General features: G+C 40.7%; 1 protein-coding gene across 3 annotated transcripts; it reads right to left on the bottom strand.

Moving 5' to 3' along the window:
* Nucleotides 1-710: 710 nt before the first annotated feature.
* Nucleotides 711-20,299, bottom strand: SLC9B2 (solute carrier family 9 member B2). Of its 3 annotated transcripts, none has more exons than XM_042050001.1 (12): nt 19,306-20,299; nt 16,946-17,045; nt 15,552-15,732; nt 14,107-14,277; nt 11,243-11,385; nt 9,374-9,501; nt 6,916-7,091; nt 6,276-6,382; nt 5,048-5,197; nt 2,625-2,733; nt 2,332-2,468; nt 711-1,366 (listed from the first exon to the last, which is right to left on the bottom strand). In XM_042050001.1, exons 2-12 carry the CDS (start codon nt 17,033-17,035, stop codon nt 1,127-1,129), a joined length of 1,632 nt encoding a protein of 543 aa, XP_041905935.1. In that variant the 5' UTR covers nt 17,036-17,045; nt 19,306-20,299; the 3' UTR covers nt 711-1,126. The 3 variants fall into 3 exon arrangements, with proteins under 3 accessions (XP_041905935.1, XP_041905933.1, XP_041905934.1); XM_042049999.1 differs by having other exon boundaries at nt 15,552-15,735; XM_042050000.1 differs by lacking the exon at nt 19,306-20,299 and adding an exon at nt 18,554-18,634 and having other exon boundaries at nt 15,552-15,735.
* Nucleotides 20,300-20,393: the final 94 nt, after the last annotated feature.

Consider the following 20,393-nt stretch of genomic DNA (forward strand, 5'->3'; position numbering starts at 1 on the left):
TCAAATGTATTCTACACAGTGTCCTGTAAAACGAGTTCAGTGAACTGTAGTGTAGAAATCTGCCAGGAGGGTGTTGTCCACCTCAGTTACAGGCACAATCCAATAGCCTTAAAAAAAATAACAAAGTAACTTCCAGTTTCTGAGGGATGCTGTGCGAATCCCATGCCTCAGAATGGAGTTACTAACAACTTACTTGGAGCTAGTTACTTGTACAAAATGTAGCAGAGGAAGACAGATTTGCTGGTATTTGTCATGTGGTACCAAACCTAAAAAGGCAAGAGCAGGATTTTGATCAACAGAGGTTACTCCTGGCTGTAGGACAGCATCTCTCCCTCGACATCATGTTGTGTGAAGGCCGAGGTACACAGGTGAAGAAGCAGCATATACAATCCATACAACCCTCTCCCAGTCCTTATAGGCATCCCACAACCATCATCCCATTTTCAAGCTCTGTCCTTTTTTCTGCCAGCACCAACATCTGTATTACCACAGTCCATGATGGCCCCCAGCTGTCCCTTTGAGCATGTAAGTACCACTTGCTGTTCCTTGCTATGACCAGAGCTGACAGTCCCTTGAAGGCACAAAGGAGTGCATCAGCTGTGAGGAAGAACAGCAATAGGGAAAGGCAAGTTGTGGAACACAAATGACGAAGGAGAGGGAATCACCAACCCACAGCAGGACTTGTTCACTATGTGTCAGCAGTCTCTTACTTGGAAGTTGCTTTCTTTGAGTTGTAGAACTTGTCATCTCACAGCCCAGTTTCAACCATCAAGAAGTTATTCACATTAGTCTCCATTTTCTTCTGTTTGTATTCCACCTCATGACTCCACTCCATGCCTGAAAAATTCTGACCCTCTCCCTGGCCTCACCACCCACACATTTCAAGTAACTGTTGACTTCTAACTTCTCAGTGACTCATTGCCCAGTCATCTTATTCACTGTATGTTCAGCTATTTCGTCTCAAGGCACCATCATCACATAAAAATATTTTATAGAACTCCACCAGGGCTTATTTAAAAATAGCAGGGGTGACTGATAGTTTTAGTTTCCTCCAGCAAGATTAGAGACACGCCATCTTTACTCAACAAAAGCGTCAGGGCTGAAGGACCAGACTGCTGTAGTTGTCTTAGGAAGGTTCACAGGCCTCTGCCTCTTCTCCAACCTCAGCACTTTCCTCATCCTCCTTGCTATTTGTCCGAGCCTTCTGCAAAAGTCTGGGCCCTGCCAAGCCAATAACCAGGGCTCCAATTGGAGCAGTGATCAAGATAGCCAAGAAAGCTACTGTCAGTACATCCATTCCATACTTTTCCAGTTGCTCATCTTGATGTCGTCTTGCTGTATCGAGGGCAAGAGAACCTATTGCAGCCTGCAGGGAAGAAAACATTGCTCAGATGGAGCAAGTAATCTTTAGCACTGAATGAGGGGGAAAAAGGGACCTATCATCAGTCAACAGTTCACATAAATTTGACATTTTTAGTACATTCAACCCGTTCGTTTCTAGGCCGCACATAGCAAAGTAAGCATTGTATTACACCTATGAGAACCATTTTCACTTGGCTACGCTTGGAATTTCCTAAGCTAATGACTTTATCTGGGTGGTTTCCTCCTGTGAAGAACATTGCTTAGCTGCCATTTTATCCACATTTCTGGAGAATGTGTGATTAATGAAATGGGCCAGTATATTGTGTATTGCAGCTGTTAAAATACCACACTTTGAGAATGTATCCTGACAATAGTCAAGTAGTAGCAGCTTCTGAAAATTTAATTCACTAATGTAATAAGCCTTGCCTGTTTTATTAACTTTTGTTTGCAAGTAATCATGCTGTTGAGGCAACGTCTAAATGACTTGACAATCACTGAAATAAAGGAGCAGGAATGTAGCCAGCCTGAGGCATCTCTATTAATATGGCTCTCAGACTACTCCTTACCAAAATAATCACAAACTGAAACCCATTTTGAGTCTCATGTGACTGTCCTTGCAGACACTTCATGTGTAAGAGGGAAATGCTTTTACCTTTGTTTTGAGAATTCTCAGAATCTGTATGTGAAGGCACAATAATCAGCAATGGCTGAGAAACTGTTAAACTTCCTGTGGTGTATGTAAAATTCACTGTCATTATCAAGAGCAAATCCAGGATGCAAGCAAAACACCTGCACATAAAATGTTCTCCACCCATTTTTCAAGCAGATTTAGAGTGTTTTAGAATATGAACTGTCACTCTGCTGTCATTGAGCCTGAACCTTTCCCTGCTTACTGCTGTGCTAGTTAGAGGGAGCTTTACTAAGGAAAATAGATTTAGCCTGGAATGAAAGTGATGTTGGACTGTTTACCTGGACAGTGGCTTTGGGAATCCATGCCAGTGAGACAAATACCTTCTCCTTGAAATTAAACCCAGCGAAAGACACCATCAGGAACGTTGCTATGATTCGCACAACTAGGGCAATGCCTAATATAGCAACACAGAGCCCTGCAACAGACAAACACTTCTCAGTACTTTTGGGCATAGGTGCTTCTGGTTTTTTGAGTTTTTGGGGTCAGCCATAGTTTGCTTTGTTTTAGATTTCTTTACAGAGATTCTTTCAAATCCAGTAATGAAAGCTGAGTAATTTGTGAATGATCTTACCAACGGTTTCAGGCCTAAGAGATGTAACAGATACTTCTGCTCCAATTAAACCAAAAAGAAAAGGTTGAAAGATATTCCATGCAACTGCCACAATTTTTTCTATTTCCCTCTGCAATAAGAACAAAAATAATCTGTAAGTTCACAAAAAGATGGCCAAGTAGACACGACAGTAAGTAATCATAGGACAAAATGAAAATGTTTCATAAAGATTGTCCAGAATTGCTCCTCCTTCTTTGAGCTAATACTAAAAGATTCAAAATCAGTTACATACCTTTTGAAGGTCAGACTGTGTCTAGCTCTCCTAGTAAAGAAATGTTTGATGTCTTGAGAGGAGAAATAAAAAGCACTCGTGTTTGAACAGTAACAGAGCAGTTTGCAGACAAGAGGAAGAAAATAAAGCACTGTTGATTTTCAGTACTTAGAAAGATGTAATTTCAACAGCTTTGCCATGAAGTTTCTCAGCCTTTGGGAACGGCATGCTTCAACATGTTCTTCCATTTGTAGCTGAGCAGAGTCAGACTCTGCTCATGCTGCACTCAGTCAGAGGCCTCTCTCCATGTCGGCAGGAGCAAAGTTAGTCTGAGCAAGTCTGAAATCACATACCAGGAACAAGTGCAGAACTTTCCACTGAGCTATAGTGTATAAAGGCAAAACCATCTCTTCTTCTCATGTTTGAACTTTACACAATTTTCCTAAAACGACTGTGGCCAGGATAAACAAGAATCTTCCACTTATATGAAAAGGTACAGACAGCATATGAAATAGCACTTGTCTTTTAATTAAGTGGGTTCTACACTAGCAAATGAACCTTCAGGCTGGAGCGTGTGGAAAATATAAGTGCAGTGCTCTGTCACTTAATAATCAATCCAGGGCCTAGACATGTCCCGTCCTTGGTATTCTCTTTAGGACTGATCCTGCCACACCTCTTGCTCTTCAGTCAATGGAATGGTAGGTTACAGTAATACAAAAACTTCTGTAACGTTAAAGAGAATGAGGTGGAAATATATAAATATATATAAATATTTTTTGCCTCATTTCTCCTTGTTATTTCACCCTTTTCAGTTCTGGCAAAATAAAACAGAACCAAACCAAACCAAGCCCCCAGAAATCCCCTCTTTGCAGATTTCAGTCTGTTTACTGCCCATTTAACTGTTCCAGGAATAGGTTCAATGTTCATTGTTTTCTGTAGACAGTGTTGGTCAAGTGCCTTCCACCACAGACAGTGGGAGAGTGTGGCCTTTGAGATGCTCAGCAGGAAAACCTTGGTAATGTACTGAGTACACAGTATGCAGATATCTCTGGCTCCATCTGAGAAAAACGAGCTAAGGCATTTGACATCAGTGTATTTAAGGCCAAGAAGCTAAATGCACAGATCAAAAGAATTTAAACTAAGCCTTCATAGACTACATATACTCTTTTAAGGTCCTTCCTCCTGAAATGGTTTAAAAGCTTTTCATTAGAGAGCTTGATCAGTTGTAATGTCTTTAACTAGTTAAGTCCCAAGAAGAGTTTTTCATCATTTAAAGTTGGGCAATCATAGTTTCTTTTCACTGTTATAACAAACCTTGAGATCTTAGTGAAGTCAGGGTCTAGATGGGGATAGTAACATGGACTCTGCTATATCTGAGCCTTCCCCTTTTCCTACAGCTGCGGAGAGAAAGATCCCCTCAAAACATTAAATGTAGATGGTATCAAGCAAAAGAGGCAGTAAGACATAGCAAGGTACAGAAATGCAGTGGGACAGCTGCAGTAAGAGGAAGTATGCTTAGTACCTCAAAGAAAGTGACTAAAAAGCAGTCTTTTTATGGTTTTTGTATGGCCTTATGTCACCATTTATTGTGTGCACCCTGCTCTCTAAGTTACCCAAATTACACTGGCTGGGATTTGGGAAAGATGAGAGAGGATAGTTAATCACTGCTTTTCATTTCACCCCCTCCAAATCACAGGGAATGAACCCTCAGGGTATTCAGGCCATGTCCACAGCTGTATCTTGGACACCCATTTGTAAGTTTTACCATAAAGTGACTGTGTGCATACACTCACAGAGCTGGGAATTAAAAGTTTGGATTGCTACTGTCAAGTGTCTTCACAACTAAGTCTCCTTCATACAGCTTAAGATGTCTAAGGAAAGCTGAGCTTTTCTCAGTCAGTATGCCAGGCTCTGTACTGGCATACATATTGCTCTACCAACATACATGGTAACTTTCTGGCAAGGGAAATGCTAAAGACTTCCAAAATAAGTGTAGAATGTTCTGCTTGGTTTGGTGGGGTTTTTTTTTGCTTGTTTGTTTGTTTTTTAAATCTGTACACCCCCTAACACTTCACAAATACAGCATTACCACTCCTGACAGAAATTCAAGCTCCTGTCAGGCTGTACATTCACCAGGCTTTGGATATGGTATCCTTCTTATGTAAACGTTCACCTTTTCATCAGACCATCCCACACCTGCGACAAAAGCCAAGACTAATGTGCAGAGCCCTCCTGATCCAGGGAAGCCAAAGTAGATGCTGCCAAAAACAGCAAACATGGACAGTCCAAGTACAAAATATGATCTCTTCCATGCCAAAGATGCCTGCAGCCAAGGAAAGAGAGAAACAAAAAAGTAAATTCCTTTCAGAAATGGAGGAAAAAAATTACTCCTGTTAATTTTGAAAATAAGAACTTGAAAAGAAAAATACAAATTAATAATTTTGAAGGAATCAAAGCTTTCAAGTGAGACTTGAACTGCTCAGTTGGATTAAGGATTTTTTTTGGACATCAATTCCTAAGAATACAAATTTGGAAAAGGTAATTTTTTTTTCCTCTGCCCATCCAAAATCTTACTGCCAATAGGCTATTTTTATCACAAGGAACATGATGCTCTCTTCCAGCAGCTCTGCCTCAACTCTGCGATAGCAGGATTTTCTACCTGTGCAGTCAAGTACTACAACAGTTAATCCAAGGAAAGGTGAAATCTTGGCCACCAGATGTTTTTAAGAGCAACTCAAACATTTGCCAGGAACAATCTAGTTTTATTTCATTCAGTCTCACAGCAGGCAGTTATCTACCATTGTTCCTCATTTCTATCTAACTGTTTAGCTCTGGTATCACACTTCTTACATTATTTAATAAGAAAATTTGGTGCCACTGAGGGCAATAGATGCTCTGAATACTGACTTCAGTAGTCCAGAGCATATCTACATTCTTCCACAATTTTCTGTACGTTTAATTACCCCTCAATAGAAAATTCATCTACCACTTTCTGTACATGTAATTTTAACAGAAAGGAACACATTCTACTTAATACTAATGATATGATCAAATCACTTAAAACCTCCAATACATCTGCTTTATTAATTTTTAATCTTAGGCCTACTGGATACACCTTAAAGAAGTAAATGTGTCCTGCATCAATCTAATAAATTATTATTTTACTGTCTGCCATGGGTATCAGACCCTTCCCCCTTTACATATTGGTGCAGTAAATAAATAATCACCTTTAAAACACATCCTCACTTGATAGGTTTTGCAATCTGGAAGCTGCTAGCACTGTAAAAAGCCTTCCCCCAAACCAGCTTCACAGGAGGCTTGGAAATTAATAGGTAAACAAAATAATCCCTTAGCAAAGAATCTATTTATTATAATTTTTTTTTTTTTTACTGGGTTTTCACCTGATCATGGCTTGGGAAATATCGAATAAACATTCCCAGAATTCCCCCAGCTGCTATGCCAACAGCAACCTCCAGGACTCCACGGAGCACATTGTACAGAGTAGAACCTATTTAGCAAAAGAAAAACGTGTTCAGTAAGCCATACATAGACCCTCCAGTCAAACCACGCTCTAGACCTGTGAGGGTGATTCCAGGACAGTGTCTGCTCTAAATTACTTGGGGCAAAGGAGTTCAGGAGGGAACCTATGGGCCTGAAGGGACTGGATGGTGCAACTTTCTTTCTCTGAAAGCTCATGCCAAGAAAGTGTGCAAGAGAAGTCAGAGAAAGAGCCACTGTAAGAACATTGCCAAACCCACTGAAATTTCAAAGCATTATGTTGGGCATGCAGGGACCAGACTTGGCAGCTAAGGAAGCAGTCAGGGAAAAATGTTCTCTGAAAGTTGCTGTGACCCACAACTCAGAGCTGACAATGTTACACTAACTTTTGAACATGGGCAATTTCAATCTCTGTATTTAAGGCTATACATGAATTTTATAAGGAGGTGCCATTAAATTACAAACCAGTCAGCCATAACAGAGCACACATTCTTCAAAATACCAGCATTCTGCATTTCCTCATGTACAGATTAACCAGCATACCAGAGGAGAAAGCCATCCCAAGGCAAGTGTTGAAGCCTGTGATAGCCAGAATGTCATCAATGCTGCCAGCTGCCATTAGCAAAGTTGGGACACCTTTCTCCACCCCGTATCCCCCAGCTTGTAAAATCAGCATGGAGGGAACCACCACAGCAGGGGAGACTGCACCTAGAACAAAACTGAAAACACACAGGGTTCAGCATATCAAAAAGAAAGTACTGAACTAAAAAAACTTCAGAATGTTCTGACCTTAATTCTTTTGAAGTATAAATAAGCAGACCTTTATGTAAGGTATTTTCCTAACCTTTCCCTTCTAATTACAAGCAGGGATATTTCTACGCAGATCTGCAATCAGCTCTTACTTTCTGCCCATCTCAGTAACATTAAAAGTAAAGGGCTCCACAGACTAAAACTGGAGTCTCCACTGCAGGCCAGTTGTGCTCCCTGACAGACACCTTGATTGTCCCATTTAGAAACCTGGTCTAGACATGCTTATGACTCAGTAGCCCAGTTCCTTCTCATAAAATTCAGCATGTGTCAGAGAAGGAGTTCACCCATCTTGTTCTAGTGTATGGGTCTGGACCAAGTCCACCAATTTAGATAGAACTAGATGGAAAAAGTCTTCTCTTCAAGGATGTTACTCTAGAACATACCATGCCTTATCCTTATCCTTGAGTTGTGACAGGAAGGCTATCCTATGTGCATCTCTCTGTGTGGAAGTTCTGAATTCCAGTATGAAAATTCTCCAAATTGTGGTATAATTTTCTGTCCCTAAAAGCCCCCTGTATTGTGGTTCAAGACTCAGGGATTGCACCATCCTTCTTCCTTCTTCAAGTGCTCAGGTCACAAACACAGAAGAGTAATGATGCAAGTACTCCTCCGCAGCCTGAAAATATGACCTTTAAATTAGCCACAGAGCCAGACATAAATGGGAAGCTAAAGACCACAGGGGCTAAGCACAGCTTCCCAACTGAACTGAACTGAGGTCTCTGCTTGGCACAGAGAATTAACCACACTTGGATCATTTAGCTTGTCATAGGTTAGCAAGCATAGTCCCGGAAGGGACGTCCTTGCTAAGGGGTGCTTACAGTTTCCTCTGGGAACTGATAGAACCTATCAGCTGGCCAGTTTGAATATGGACAATTCTCTAAGCCACTTAAAGTTGTGATCACCTCTGTGATCCACATTTAAGAATAGGCAAACTCCCCCTCCAAGCTCTCTCTCGTTTCCGGCGCTGGGACAAGTGGCTGCGGGCCCCGTGTGGGGGCCAGCGGGCCCGGCCAGGCCCTGCCTGGGCCAGGCCGGGCCGGGCCACGGCCATCCTGGAGCCATGGACCTGTTCCAGCCGTGGAACCCCCCCCCCACTGCCTTGCCGTGGGCAGCCGGAGCGGCTTGGCTCTCCCCCCTCTCCACTGCGATAAGAAAAATACAACATTCCAGCTGCAAAGCTGCAAGGCTGAGGTGAGAGTAACCCTTTTATTGCTGTGAAGAGCTGAAAACCTGAGGGAAGAGAGAGAGGAGATGCTTAAAGCTGAAATTCTGTTGTGAAGCTATGATATATCAGAGTATCCTGTTGTAATTTCATGAAGATATGGGGGGTGGAGTGTTCAACTCGTGAGCAAAAGCACCTGCGCTGAGATAGGCAGATGCTGACGCAGCTGTAATTTCATGAGAAGTTTGGACAGGGAGAGATGAACCAGATGAGGACTTTTGCTCCAAACGGGAAAGGAGAAAACCTCAGTCCCTAGAGATGAACCAGATGAGGACTTTTGCTCCAAATGGGAAAGGAGAAAACCTCAGTTCCTAGAGATGCTCCCAGAGATAGTCCTAAAGATGAAGATGATGAAGACCCTTTGCTCCCAGGGAAGGAGAAGGGCCTCTGTTTTTGTTTCTGAACGGCTCAACCTTAAAATTGTACCCCAAAAAACTTCAAGAGTGGACCCTCGAAAGCAGTTGCGGGAAAAGCTGCAAGTCGGGGGAAAGGACTCACACGCAGGCAGAGACTCCTCTTCCTAAATGGACTGAACAATATTTGGAAGTGGGCGGCTGTCTCGTTGTGATAATGTTTTCATAGCATGAGCAAGAAGAGACTTCTCTTTCTAAATGGACTGAACAAGGTTATTATGGAAGTGGTAAACAGACTGAACATCTTAAGGGTTGTCTTTTCACATTGTCAGTGGGAGAAGGGAGGAAGGTGGGGGGAGGAGGAGAGTTCTGAAGGTGGTATAATTTTTTTCTTCTTTTAGGTCTGTTAATAAACTTCTTCATATTCTTTCAAGTTTGGTGCCTGTTTTGCATTTCTCCTAATTCTTATCTCACAGCAGATAAACAGTAATGAGTATTTTGGACCAAACCACTACACTAAATTGGTGTTTCTGCCCGGTTACAAACTGAACCCGCGACATAGCTGCAGGCCGAAAACAGGCACTTTTGTCATACAGGAGAAAAGGCAGTACGTTACCCTAATATAAATCCCCACTGCCATGGCAAATGCAGGAACAAGTAGGCAAGGACAGCAGCTGTGCATGTTTCTGAGAGGCATGGTCCGAAAGCAAGCCGTAAACAGACGGCTTTGAGCTTCTGAAGAGCCTGCAACCATACGGGCACAATAGTGTCAGTACCCTTGGCTTTACAGAGAGGAAAAACATTACAATCTGATATGGCTTATTAAAGAATTGTGTCTGAGCTGCCCTATAGGACATGACATGGCCTAAACTAGAGATAGGCCCAAGACCAAATGGTTTGGATATAAAATTTTCAAGTGTGGCAGTGAATCCAGGCTTGACAAGGTTCCTGAATGTCACTGGAAGGAGTGACAGAAAATTCTGTTTGGCTTCTTGTCATTTGCTACATCCACAAAAAGATTTTGCTATAATCCCAGAAGTTGCATGAGCACCCCCAAAAATTATCCCAAAATCTATGAACAAATCATGAAAAGTTGTAGAACTACATAAACTTGGCACAAGGAGCCAAGCATCTTTCAGCTGTCTCTCACTTGACATTCACAGCTTAAGCTCCTTTTGGCTCAGCAACTTAAAAATTTTTTTTCTAAACTGGCAAATTTGCTTGTAACAGCTGTCTTTAATAGTTAGTCATAAACATGAGTCTGCTAGGACAGGTCCCTAATTTTGACATGGAATAAAAAAACCCAAACAGTGAGTTCCACTTTTTACCAGTCCAGTTTATCCCAGCATAATCAGGGCTGAGCAGAGAAGCTGACTTTTTTGTGTTGACAGTTTCAATTACATGAGGAACAATTTTAACTGCATCAAAGCATTTGCCACACACAGAGTCCAAATGACACTTTCATTACCACATGGAATTAAAATGAGCCATAAATGAGTTCCCTCAGCAAAAAAAGTTGTCATGAAATAGAAAGAAACGCAATCTCACAGAACTGGGCATCCAAGCTGTGTCTTAACAACACACAGTTTATGCTCATACAAGCTTCGGTATTGGAAAATAAGATGATGATAATTTAGGAAAACAGACATTTTTCAATATTGGCAACACCATACCTTCCTAAATAACAGAAGCATTGGCAACTCTACTTCTTCTTGTTAAAGAAAAATCAATTTAGATGTTCTAAACTACCCATACTTTACCTAAGTTTTATAAACTCTAAGTGGTTGCTTAAACAGGTAGGGGCCAATATGGTACAGCTTTACATCAGCCAGCTTGTTTTGAATAAGCAAAACCTTGCCTTCATCAATTTATGAAATATCATATTTCTTAGGGTGCAGAAACTCTTTTGTGTTCACAGGACTGTTATGGACTTCATTGTGATGTGAATCATTGTTTCAGTAGTGCAGCAGGATTCATCTTTGCAATTAACATATTTGCAATAAAATGGCAATGATTAAAAAAAACAGTAAAAAAAGTCACACAGGGTTTACACTTTTGTGGTTGATTGCGTTTTTTGGATTTCTGTCCACACAAAAACATTCTCTTTCAAGGACTGGGGATCCCTTCCATTACTTTAGTTTTTCAGCATAAACTAACAGGGAGTTTGTCAGGCAGTGTAAACTCTTCCTGACAGACCATGATGCTGCACACGTCCTCAATTTGTTCTGCTCACAAAATTCAGGAAATGAAAATAATAATAAAATCAGTTTTTGTCAGGTATTTTTTGGATTGCTTACCTACTGTACAAATCCAACTGCCAGTATTAACATACACATAATTATACAACAAAAATTATGCTTCTGTAATGATTGAATTTGCAGATGCTCCAAGACTGAGCAGTTCAGTATTTTTAATGTAACCAATTATTCAAATTTTTTTGATAGCTGTTGTATACTCTGCCTCACACAAACGGCTGGTGCCATACCTTTGGATCCAGGCCAAGTCCTGCTCGGGTCAAGATAATGGAAAGAGCAATATTCCTCAGTGCTGCAGACCAGCGTAGGTTTATCTGGACAAAGTCACTGATGAATGGAGTATTTTGGATTAGGAAACCAGCAAGCAGCATCCCTTAAGTCAAAACAAATATGCTCCTGTCAAATGAATTTTTTTTTTATTGCACAAGGAAAGCTTGCATAGCACTCTTAAAAACAGACATCATACCACGTTTTTATGAGAGAAAAGGAAACAATTTGTATTCTGAATTATTAGCCATGTTTTAACAATGGGACTGAGGCATGAAAAGAGATAAACACATTTAAAGCAGTAAAAGTGGCCTAAAAACACAGCAGGTCACCAATGAATAAATCAGCAGGATGCTGATACACAGCTTTAGTCTGAGTCAAAAGAATTTGGCTTTGTTCACCAGGTGCAGGTCATACTTACCATAAGCAAAGACATCTCTGCATTCTTAAAGATTTTTTTCTTGTTAGCTTGTTTTAACACAAAAATAGGAAGATCATCTAATATTGTGTATTTATCTCAGAAGCTTGGAATTGTTAAAAATCCTCTTAGGTGTAAGAAATGCAGGTATCGAATGAACCGGAATGCTGCTTTCATTTGGGAAGTATAATCTAAACCAGCTCATCATGGACTAATTGAGACGTTTTAAAGTGCTCTGGCAATGAGACTCTTACACAAAGAGGGCACAAAAAGGGGATGGGAAATCAGAAACTCTGTCTTATCCTCTATTTGAGTTACTTGCATGATACAACCTTTTGCAAATATTAGTAAAACTGTCAAATCAGAGACTTCCTGCAAAGCTATTGAAGCCATTGCTCTGGAAGGATATGGAAAAGTACAGGAAAAGTTGACTTTAAACTTTCCATTGTGAGTCCTGATGATTCAAAGATACATTTTTTTGGCATTAATTTTATATTAGTCATGTTTAGAAACAGGAAACAAAAACAAAAAAAAAGACAAAAAGTAAACAAATCACTGTGCTCAGGTTGGTCCCAGCTCACTGTGAGCCTTGACTGTGAACTTGATTTGTCCTGGGACACTCTAAACTTTCAGACATTGTTCTTTCCACCACCTCTCAGAGAAAAACAGTATCATAATTAATCTGTGGTACCTCATGACAATTACAGCAGGCTGGCAATGTGACCACATGCTCTTTGCAACGTTTGCATGAGGTCCAAGTCACTGGAACTACCCTGATCCAGGAATCTACTTAACAAAGCAAAAATGTCCAGCTCAAGGGATATCTTCACTGATCTGCTCCATGCTTCCTGCTGCATAAACCTCACTGCAATGTGCACCTAAAATATATTAGGTGGTTGTTTCAGTACCAATTTCACTCATTTTTTCTTGAGACAGAGGCTCAAAATAAGGTGCTTAAGTGTTCAGCCAGCCACCTTACACTCTACTGGACCTAGCAAGAATAGGTTAAAGGCATGTAAGAGCACAAGGTTTTTATCTTTAACGTAAAAAGAGAATATTCACAGACATTGTCTATCTCATCTTCAGAGTCATAGATTTCTCCGAATTTCCTCAAAGACTGGGGATCAGAACAATGAACTCTGTCCTAGACAACTCAACAGACATGTGGTGTCATGCTGAAGTTTCTGTTGTCCAGTATTACCTGTCTGACAAGCAGTTTCAAACTCAACTCATAACTTTTAGATACAGATGTAATTAAAATCTCCCAAACAAACAGAATCCAAATGGTCAGAAATACTTTTATTTGTTTAAAAGGGGTGTTTACCTAGAAAGGGCAGACTCCCTGCATGTGACATTCTGTGTTCATATTGTTGCAGGCATGCATGCCATATGCAAAACCTTCCTCCCTCTCGTTTGAATTTTTTCTCCCTGGTGAAACTGAGCAGTGCAAGAACGCACACGCTGCCTGGACAGGGCCATGTGTGGAGCTCCTGTGTGAGGCACAACACCAGCTATGCAGGCTACAGCATCACACCTTTGCACTGCAGGCCCACTCTGCGTTGGAGTTTCACTGCCTGTCAACAGCTTTACTCATTTATGCAGTGAACTTAGCAAGGGGACAGGATACAGCTGGTGAGAAGAACCTGGAGCTTCATTTCCAACTTCACTGACATCACAGCACATCACAATATTGTACTGATCTAAGCAAATATAAAAACTCCTCTAGGAAAGAAACCCGAAAAGATTCTGAAGATGTCAGAATTAACATTATTTTCATCTCCCATTTCTATTTTGCATTTCTATGTAAAATAAAATAGGATGCTGATGTGAAAAAAAAATGTTATGATTGAATCAGAACAACTCTGCAGAAGAATTATTCCTTGTTGTGAATTTACTTTCTCAGGTTTCAATTATCTTGAGATAAAGGAAGGAGAAGAAAGAAATCCTTTGGACTACCAGCAGTAGGGAATTCCTGTAATGTTTTGTTTGGAAAACATTTTCATTGTGTGAGATACCAAGAAACAGCTCAGAAATAATTTTGCAAAGAGATTACTACTGTACTGTAAGATGATGTCTGGATTAGGATTCCTGTTTGGTGTTATTAAACCCAAATTTTAAGTAACTGTGACAGAAGGGTCTGAAGGACAATAAACTTTGAGTCTGTAATCATACAGTTCTCTGACTCATGAAGAATTAAGAAGAGAGCCTTAGGTAGAATTTCACCGAGCCAGTCTGGGGAGTTTTGCACCTTTTCAGAGAGGACCAGAAAAAGTCACTTGGAAAAGCTACAGATTTTGAATGTGACACAGTTTATTTGTTCCCAATCCAAACATGTCTACCATACAGGTCCTACTGGATGGTTTCAACAACACAAAATATACAGGAAGAAAAGAAGGAAGGATATCTTACCCAGAAGAGCAGGGAGAGGGGGCAGTGTTCGTATTTTAATGAATCCAAAAATTTTACCTCCAATGACAGCAAAGAAATAAAGAAACAGAATTCCAAACAGATTTCCACCTGGGAGACACTCAGCCCCAGTTATGGACCAAACCACAGCCCAAACCAGGACCACGAATGCAACTGGAACAAAACAAAAAATAAATAGTATTTAATCATCTCTCAGAAACAACTTTGTTGTTAGATCACATTTGTTTTTCGATTAAGCAGTTAACCATGACTTTTAAAAATAAAATTACTTACCTTAAAAATTAGTTTAATCATAATAATGCAATTAATCTTTGATGATCCCTAAACTGATGCTAAAATACTTTAAATATCAAAATGAATTTAGTGAGCCTTGGTCCGCTGTGAAAAACACTTCACAGGTTTCAAACTTAAAGCAAACACTTTCACTAACTTATCTTGCATTTGATTATCTTCCTTCAGCTTCAGAACCCCAGTAAAACCTGCTGCTGAACAGTCTGGCATATCTTCAAGCTGACGACTGCAGCTCCAGTCTAATTTTTAAAATAATTGAAGCGTAATTTTTTGGCTGAATGTGTTTGTGCAGTACATTGTTATCCCTGGGGAAAAAATTCTGAAGATGGTCATGTCTCTAGACATTTGGAGTATAGATACTTCTCTTGATACAAGAATCAAAGCAGGATAATACAGAGGGGGAAAACATCCTGAAAAGTATAATGAGAACAGTGTGTGAAAATATTATAAAATATGTAAAAACATTATGCTCTTTCAAGGTTCACAAATCTGTTCCTACAGTTGTCCAACGAGAACAGGCATGCTTACATATAAAAGAAGAAGACTAAAGGAGAGGAAATGTATTGCATTTTCAGATTGGATTTTTGTTAATCTTACTTGAGGGTGACAGGTGGCAAAGGGAAGACCAGTAGATTTCCAAACATAAAAGCCTAAGAATTCCAAGTAGCTGTGGAAGCAGTCAAAGACACATGAAGTGTCTTTTGTTAAGAAAAATCTTAAATAACTAGTTAGCCAGGCGTCTCTTTTGTGAGCTTTCAGTTTAGGACAAATTCTAAACAAAATGGGTCAGTTTGCCTTGTAGTGAGGACTCTTGGCTTTGCAAGCCTGGGGTATTAAGGGTAAACTATCAAGGCAAAAATTGGGAGGTCTTTCTTCTGATGAAAACAGTGTGCAGTGCAAAAACATACCTACCATGGTAAACACATAAGAGAGACTGGAGAAATAAAAACTGTACATTCAAATCTTTGTTTCTTCTTTTTTTTATCCTCTGGTTAAAACTTTCAAACAATGGATAACTAAAACACAGCTGTTTCCATTCATTATTTTCAAGGACAATGGACAGGTATCATCCCATTTAGAGAAACAAGTACTTCATTTGCCATTTCTTATTTTAATTAGCTGTGTCCCTTACCTACCATTTGTCACTGTTTGGGCAAGTAAACCCTGAGGAGGACAAGCAAATATTTGCCTCCATGTTCTTGCAGGTATTGAAGACCCTGCTGTTGGTTCTGGAGGTTGCTGAATGCAGTGGTTCAAGAGAGCAGTTTCTTCTGTTTGTATATTCCCATCAGTACCTTTGGCATCTGCTGTTGGTCCCTGCTGAATGAAAACATGGAGACTCCCTCAGAAGTGGCACGGTATGTATCTGAAGTAGTGTGCAAGACCTGAAGTCAGCTGAGATGCACTGCATTCCCACAGGCTACAGATGACTGTGTTAACTAAACAACCATTCTAGGAATGTCCAGCTTTGACGTATTTTTGGCATTTTTGGCTCTGTGTTTGTTTTTTGCATGGCACAAAGAATTGCATGTGAGAAACTGCATGACATTTGCCTTTTTATCTGCAACTGACAAGGCTCCTGTCCCAAGAGATATAGCACCTGTGCAGTACCAATATTTGCATATTTGATGAAGGAACAATAATAGCAGGCCAGGCTCAGCTTGTCTTGTGTACAAAACTAAGCATTTATTAATATTTTCTACAATTTGATAATTGTTACCAGACTGGATTTCACAATACAGTTAATGATTAGCATCATTCCAGTGAGATCGCGATTTTAATACAACTATCTGTTCTATTAAATAACAGATACTTACATTAAACTAATAACTTAATAACTTCTGTTGTAAAGCCTTGAACCAAAATAACAAAACAAAGATGAAAGAAACAACACAACTGGCCAGTACAAGCTTTACTCACACAATCCATTGCTGGAAGGCTCAAGTTGGTAAGTCAAAGTAGAGATGGAGAAATGCTACCCTGGGAGTTATTTCCATGAAGTTCCTTGAAGCTATTCTCTTATAGTGGTACACCTACTTATCCATATTCATAGCCAAAGCACTTTTTGACCATTTTTGGACATGTGTCTCACTTCATTTTAGCATTATTTTTGACAAGTTAATCATCTACCTTCCCATATGATTAATCATGTCAGCATATTGTCATACTGTAGACATGGAATTCTGCCAATAATGTGGTTTGGCCCTTCTCCAGTAATAGTTCCACATTTCTGATTATTTTTCTCTCTTCCCTCTCTCTCTCCATATATATATTCCTTACTCAAGAATCATGATTGGAACACAAACCTCGTGAGCTTTCAGCATGGAGTTACTTGTTCACCCCGTGATTCTGTGATCACCGTGTGCATCAAGATGTACCATAGAGACATCTATATGAGATACACTCAATACTATATGCTTACTTTTAAGTGCCTTTTACGTTAAGAAGTTTATTCTTAACAAATGAAAAAGGAAAGGAAAAGGAGGGTTCTCTCTGACTAGAACAATTCTTTGAGATTCTAGTTAATTACCTCACTTAGCTCATGCATGGGAATCATGCCATTTCTCTCACATACTGATGGTTCAGAATCTTCACGGTCATTTACATCTTCCTTTATCATTGCTGCAAACCTAAAGAAAGAAATAAAGGTGGAAAAGTTAAAGAGAAGAAAATAATCACAGTTTTCCAAATGGATGACTTCTCAATGATGTTGTCTTTTCCCCACTGATCAGGTGAAAATATCCTCACAGCCCAATTACAAATTCAATGGGTTTTGTGTGCCTATGCTGTACATAAGAACAAGAGACAGAAACTAACAGAAGGAGAGTATTAAGCTTACGAATTCAAGCACTAAAATAATTTAAAAAAAAAATCTGAGTTTTAGAATCACAATAATCTGTGCTAACTTCTTCATTCCTCCTTTAAAGTATGGCTGTAATACATCTTTATCTATTTGTGCCTTCTTTTAGCACATAATAAAGGTTATTTGCTGTCAGCACCACTTAGCAGGACCATTAGTTCTGAAAGTGTCACAAGGCCCTGTGTACATGGCAGTGAAAGCAACCATTTAATAAAGTTAGAACAATTGCAGTTTCTAAACGTCTAATTTTTAGGTTTCTAAAGCTTCAGGAGGGGACACTTTTCTCCTAACTTAAGCCTGACTGATCCAGGTTGATTTGCAGAGGAATTTTAAGAACTTGTTTCTGTTAGATGCCACTAGCTACAAACACATTGACCGAGTATCTAAGGAGGTGAAGATGCCTGTTTGAATAAAGATTAAGACTTTTCACAGCTTGCAGTCTGATTAAATATGGCTCTTTTTTACTGATTATATCCCATGGAGATACTTCTCAGAGTGGGAAATAAGATCCAAGTCATTTGTGGGTAATTATCACTGTTTTTGCTCACTCTTAACTAGTCCACTTTTTGTCCTGTAGATTCTAACACAAGATATTGCAGTGCACTGTTTTGTATGTCAGATATTTTCTTGGTGCACCTACTTACTGTAGTTTCACAAGTGTGAGAGCTGGAGACAAGGCCTGATAGTGTTCTCTGTTACAGCAGAGGTTGGCATATATTCTCCATCAGCTCAGTTTCTTCAAGTCTTTTACATTGCTCTGGCCATATAAAACACCAGTGAAGTTAAGCCAGAACTTTTGAGCCAAGAAATTCCTTCCCTGCTAGATTGCTGGAAGTAAGTCAGAGGTGATTCTCAAATTATCAAGCCTCAAGTTTAAAATGAAGTATTTGATACTTGGGAATGACTGGTGCCATAAACAAAGCCAAGGGCTGCTCTAACACCTATGAGGTTATGTTTGAGCTGTTCTGATACGAAACTGGCCTGAGGCATGGCCAAGGCATAGAAGAAGAATACAGAGCCATAGGCAAACACTTTCAGTGTGTTCTAAGTTAATAGTTAATAGTTTTCCTTTTTAAAGGTAAAGTGTCTATTTATTCAAATTCCAGTACTTTTCTGTATTTTTAATTAGTACTTGCGGAACCAAATAGTTGTGTTCTTAGGGTTTTTTTTAATGACATCAGTGATACTTTTGGTTCAGTTTTTTTCATCCTTTCATTGGGGCTGGGAATCCACAAATGCCAGTCCTCCCAACTGGAATAGAAAGTATCAGCAACCTACCAGTGCCTCCCTCCTTCCCTTCACTGATCACTTTCCCAGGGTGGATTTATGTACTTAATTTTGCACTTGGCTTGCGTGTGAGTAAAGTTGAGAATCTACTTTCAAGAACCATCCTTTTGGATCAATGGGACCAAAGTGAGTAGTTAGTGTACTTAAGTCAGTGCGGGTCTTCTGGAAGTTCACAGGTTTGGGGTTTTTTTTTTGGAGGGGGGCTTGTTTTAGTTTTTAAATTTCACCTTCAATGCAAACAAAATCAGTGACTGAGAAATCACTGAGCGGAATTTATACCTCAGGGTTAAGGCCTGTCCCATGGAAACCAGCCAGTAACAGACCTATTTTAGCACATCCCTGTAAAATACAATTTCCTTGTTTTGAAAGGAGAAAGGCTTTTATTAGATCCTCTCATTTTAGTTATTTCTAATGGGTAGTGAGGGAGAGCTGACTGACAGGGACAGCACATGCGTGCCTATGGCATGAGCTCTGCCGCCTCGGAGACTCCCAGCATTCTGCTTTGCACAGAGAAAGTACAGAAAGGAATGCAAATGAAATACCACAAACACCATCGGAGCAACTGGCACTCAGAATAAATAATGATTAAAACACCCAATCCCAAACCGTCATTATCCACCAAAAGGCGCTAAGTAAACCCGAGTGCAGCCTCCTGCCTGCCAAGCCTGCTATCAGTTCCCCACCGTCACCCCTCCTATTGCAGGGGATGGGGATGTAACGAGACAGAGGGGCAGAAAACTCACCTGGGGCACGGCGGGGACCAGAGCGAGGGACCCGCTCCCTGCGCAGCCTCTCCCGGCGCGACGCCGAGCGCGGGGACCGGGAGGGGACAACCCGCTCCCGGCGCGCGCAGCAGCGGCTCCGCTGGAACGGCTCCGGCTCCTCCCGCCGCCGCTCCTGCTGCTGCAACAGGCCCTCCTCCACAGTCACAGCTTCCCCAGGCCAGCAGCTGGAGCTGGGGATGCCCCAAAGGGCTTCTCGGATGCTTTGTTGAATGGGGCACCGCGGGAAGGGCGGCAGGAGACTGGCCATGATCCGAGCTGTCAGGTCGGTGTGAGCGATGGGCCAGAGTGAGCCCGTCCACCGCTTTGGACACGTATCGGGGCGCCCAGGAGGAAGATTTTTATATCCTTCATAGCCAGTCCTCCATGACATTCATTGCATCCTGTACACATGAAAAAGGCTTTCTGTGCTGCCTTTCCCATGGCTGTGGAAGACGCATGGGGAAGCTACACGCGATCCTTTAACCCAGACTACAGCACTGGAGGAGTTGGAGGTTTGGTGCAAGGAAAGGGTAAGGAGCTCTTGCTGATTCTGCTCTGCGTGCACACAGAAGAAATTCAGGAGCAGGCAAGAGAATTAAAAAAAAACCAACCAACAAACCAACCCCCAAAACCACCCCAAACAAAACCAGCTTGCATATATATATTGTTACCATCACGGCATTTCGACTTCTTAAAGCAAATTCATCTACCTCATCTGTAAGTGCACATGAGGGAATGAGACACGCCCTCTCTTTTTCTCAACTCTAAATATGCAAGCTGCACTGAGTGTATCTGAAAGCAGAGTCAAGTGCTTCATGTTGCTACTTTGCTCCTGGTATCATCGCACAGAACTAAGCTGACTACAAATCCAAAAGCGTTTTTTGATCAAATTAAATTTTCCAGAAGGATTCTGAATCAGGGAAGTCTATTCCTCCCCCCCCACAAGAGAAAATTTTGACCTAGAATCTGAAACGTCAAAAAGCCTCTTTATATTATCAGTGAGGTGGAAGAAAAACAAAGAGAATTACCAGTTCCATTAAAAACAGACCAGGGAATTAAGAGGTCAT

Source organism: Corvus kubaryi, unplaced genomic scaffold (genome assembly GCF_017639235.1).
Source record: "Corvus kubaryi isolate FWS band 111438036 unplaced genomic scaffold, C.kubaryi_AGA036_p1.0 71, whole genome shotgun sequence".
NCBI classification, from domain to species: Eukaryota; Metazoa; Chordata; class Aves; order Passeriformes; family Corvidae; genus Corvus; species Corvus kubaryi.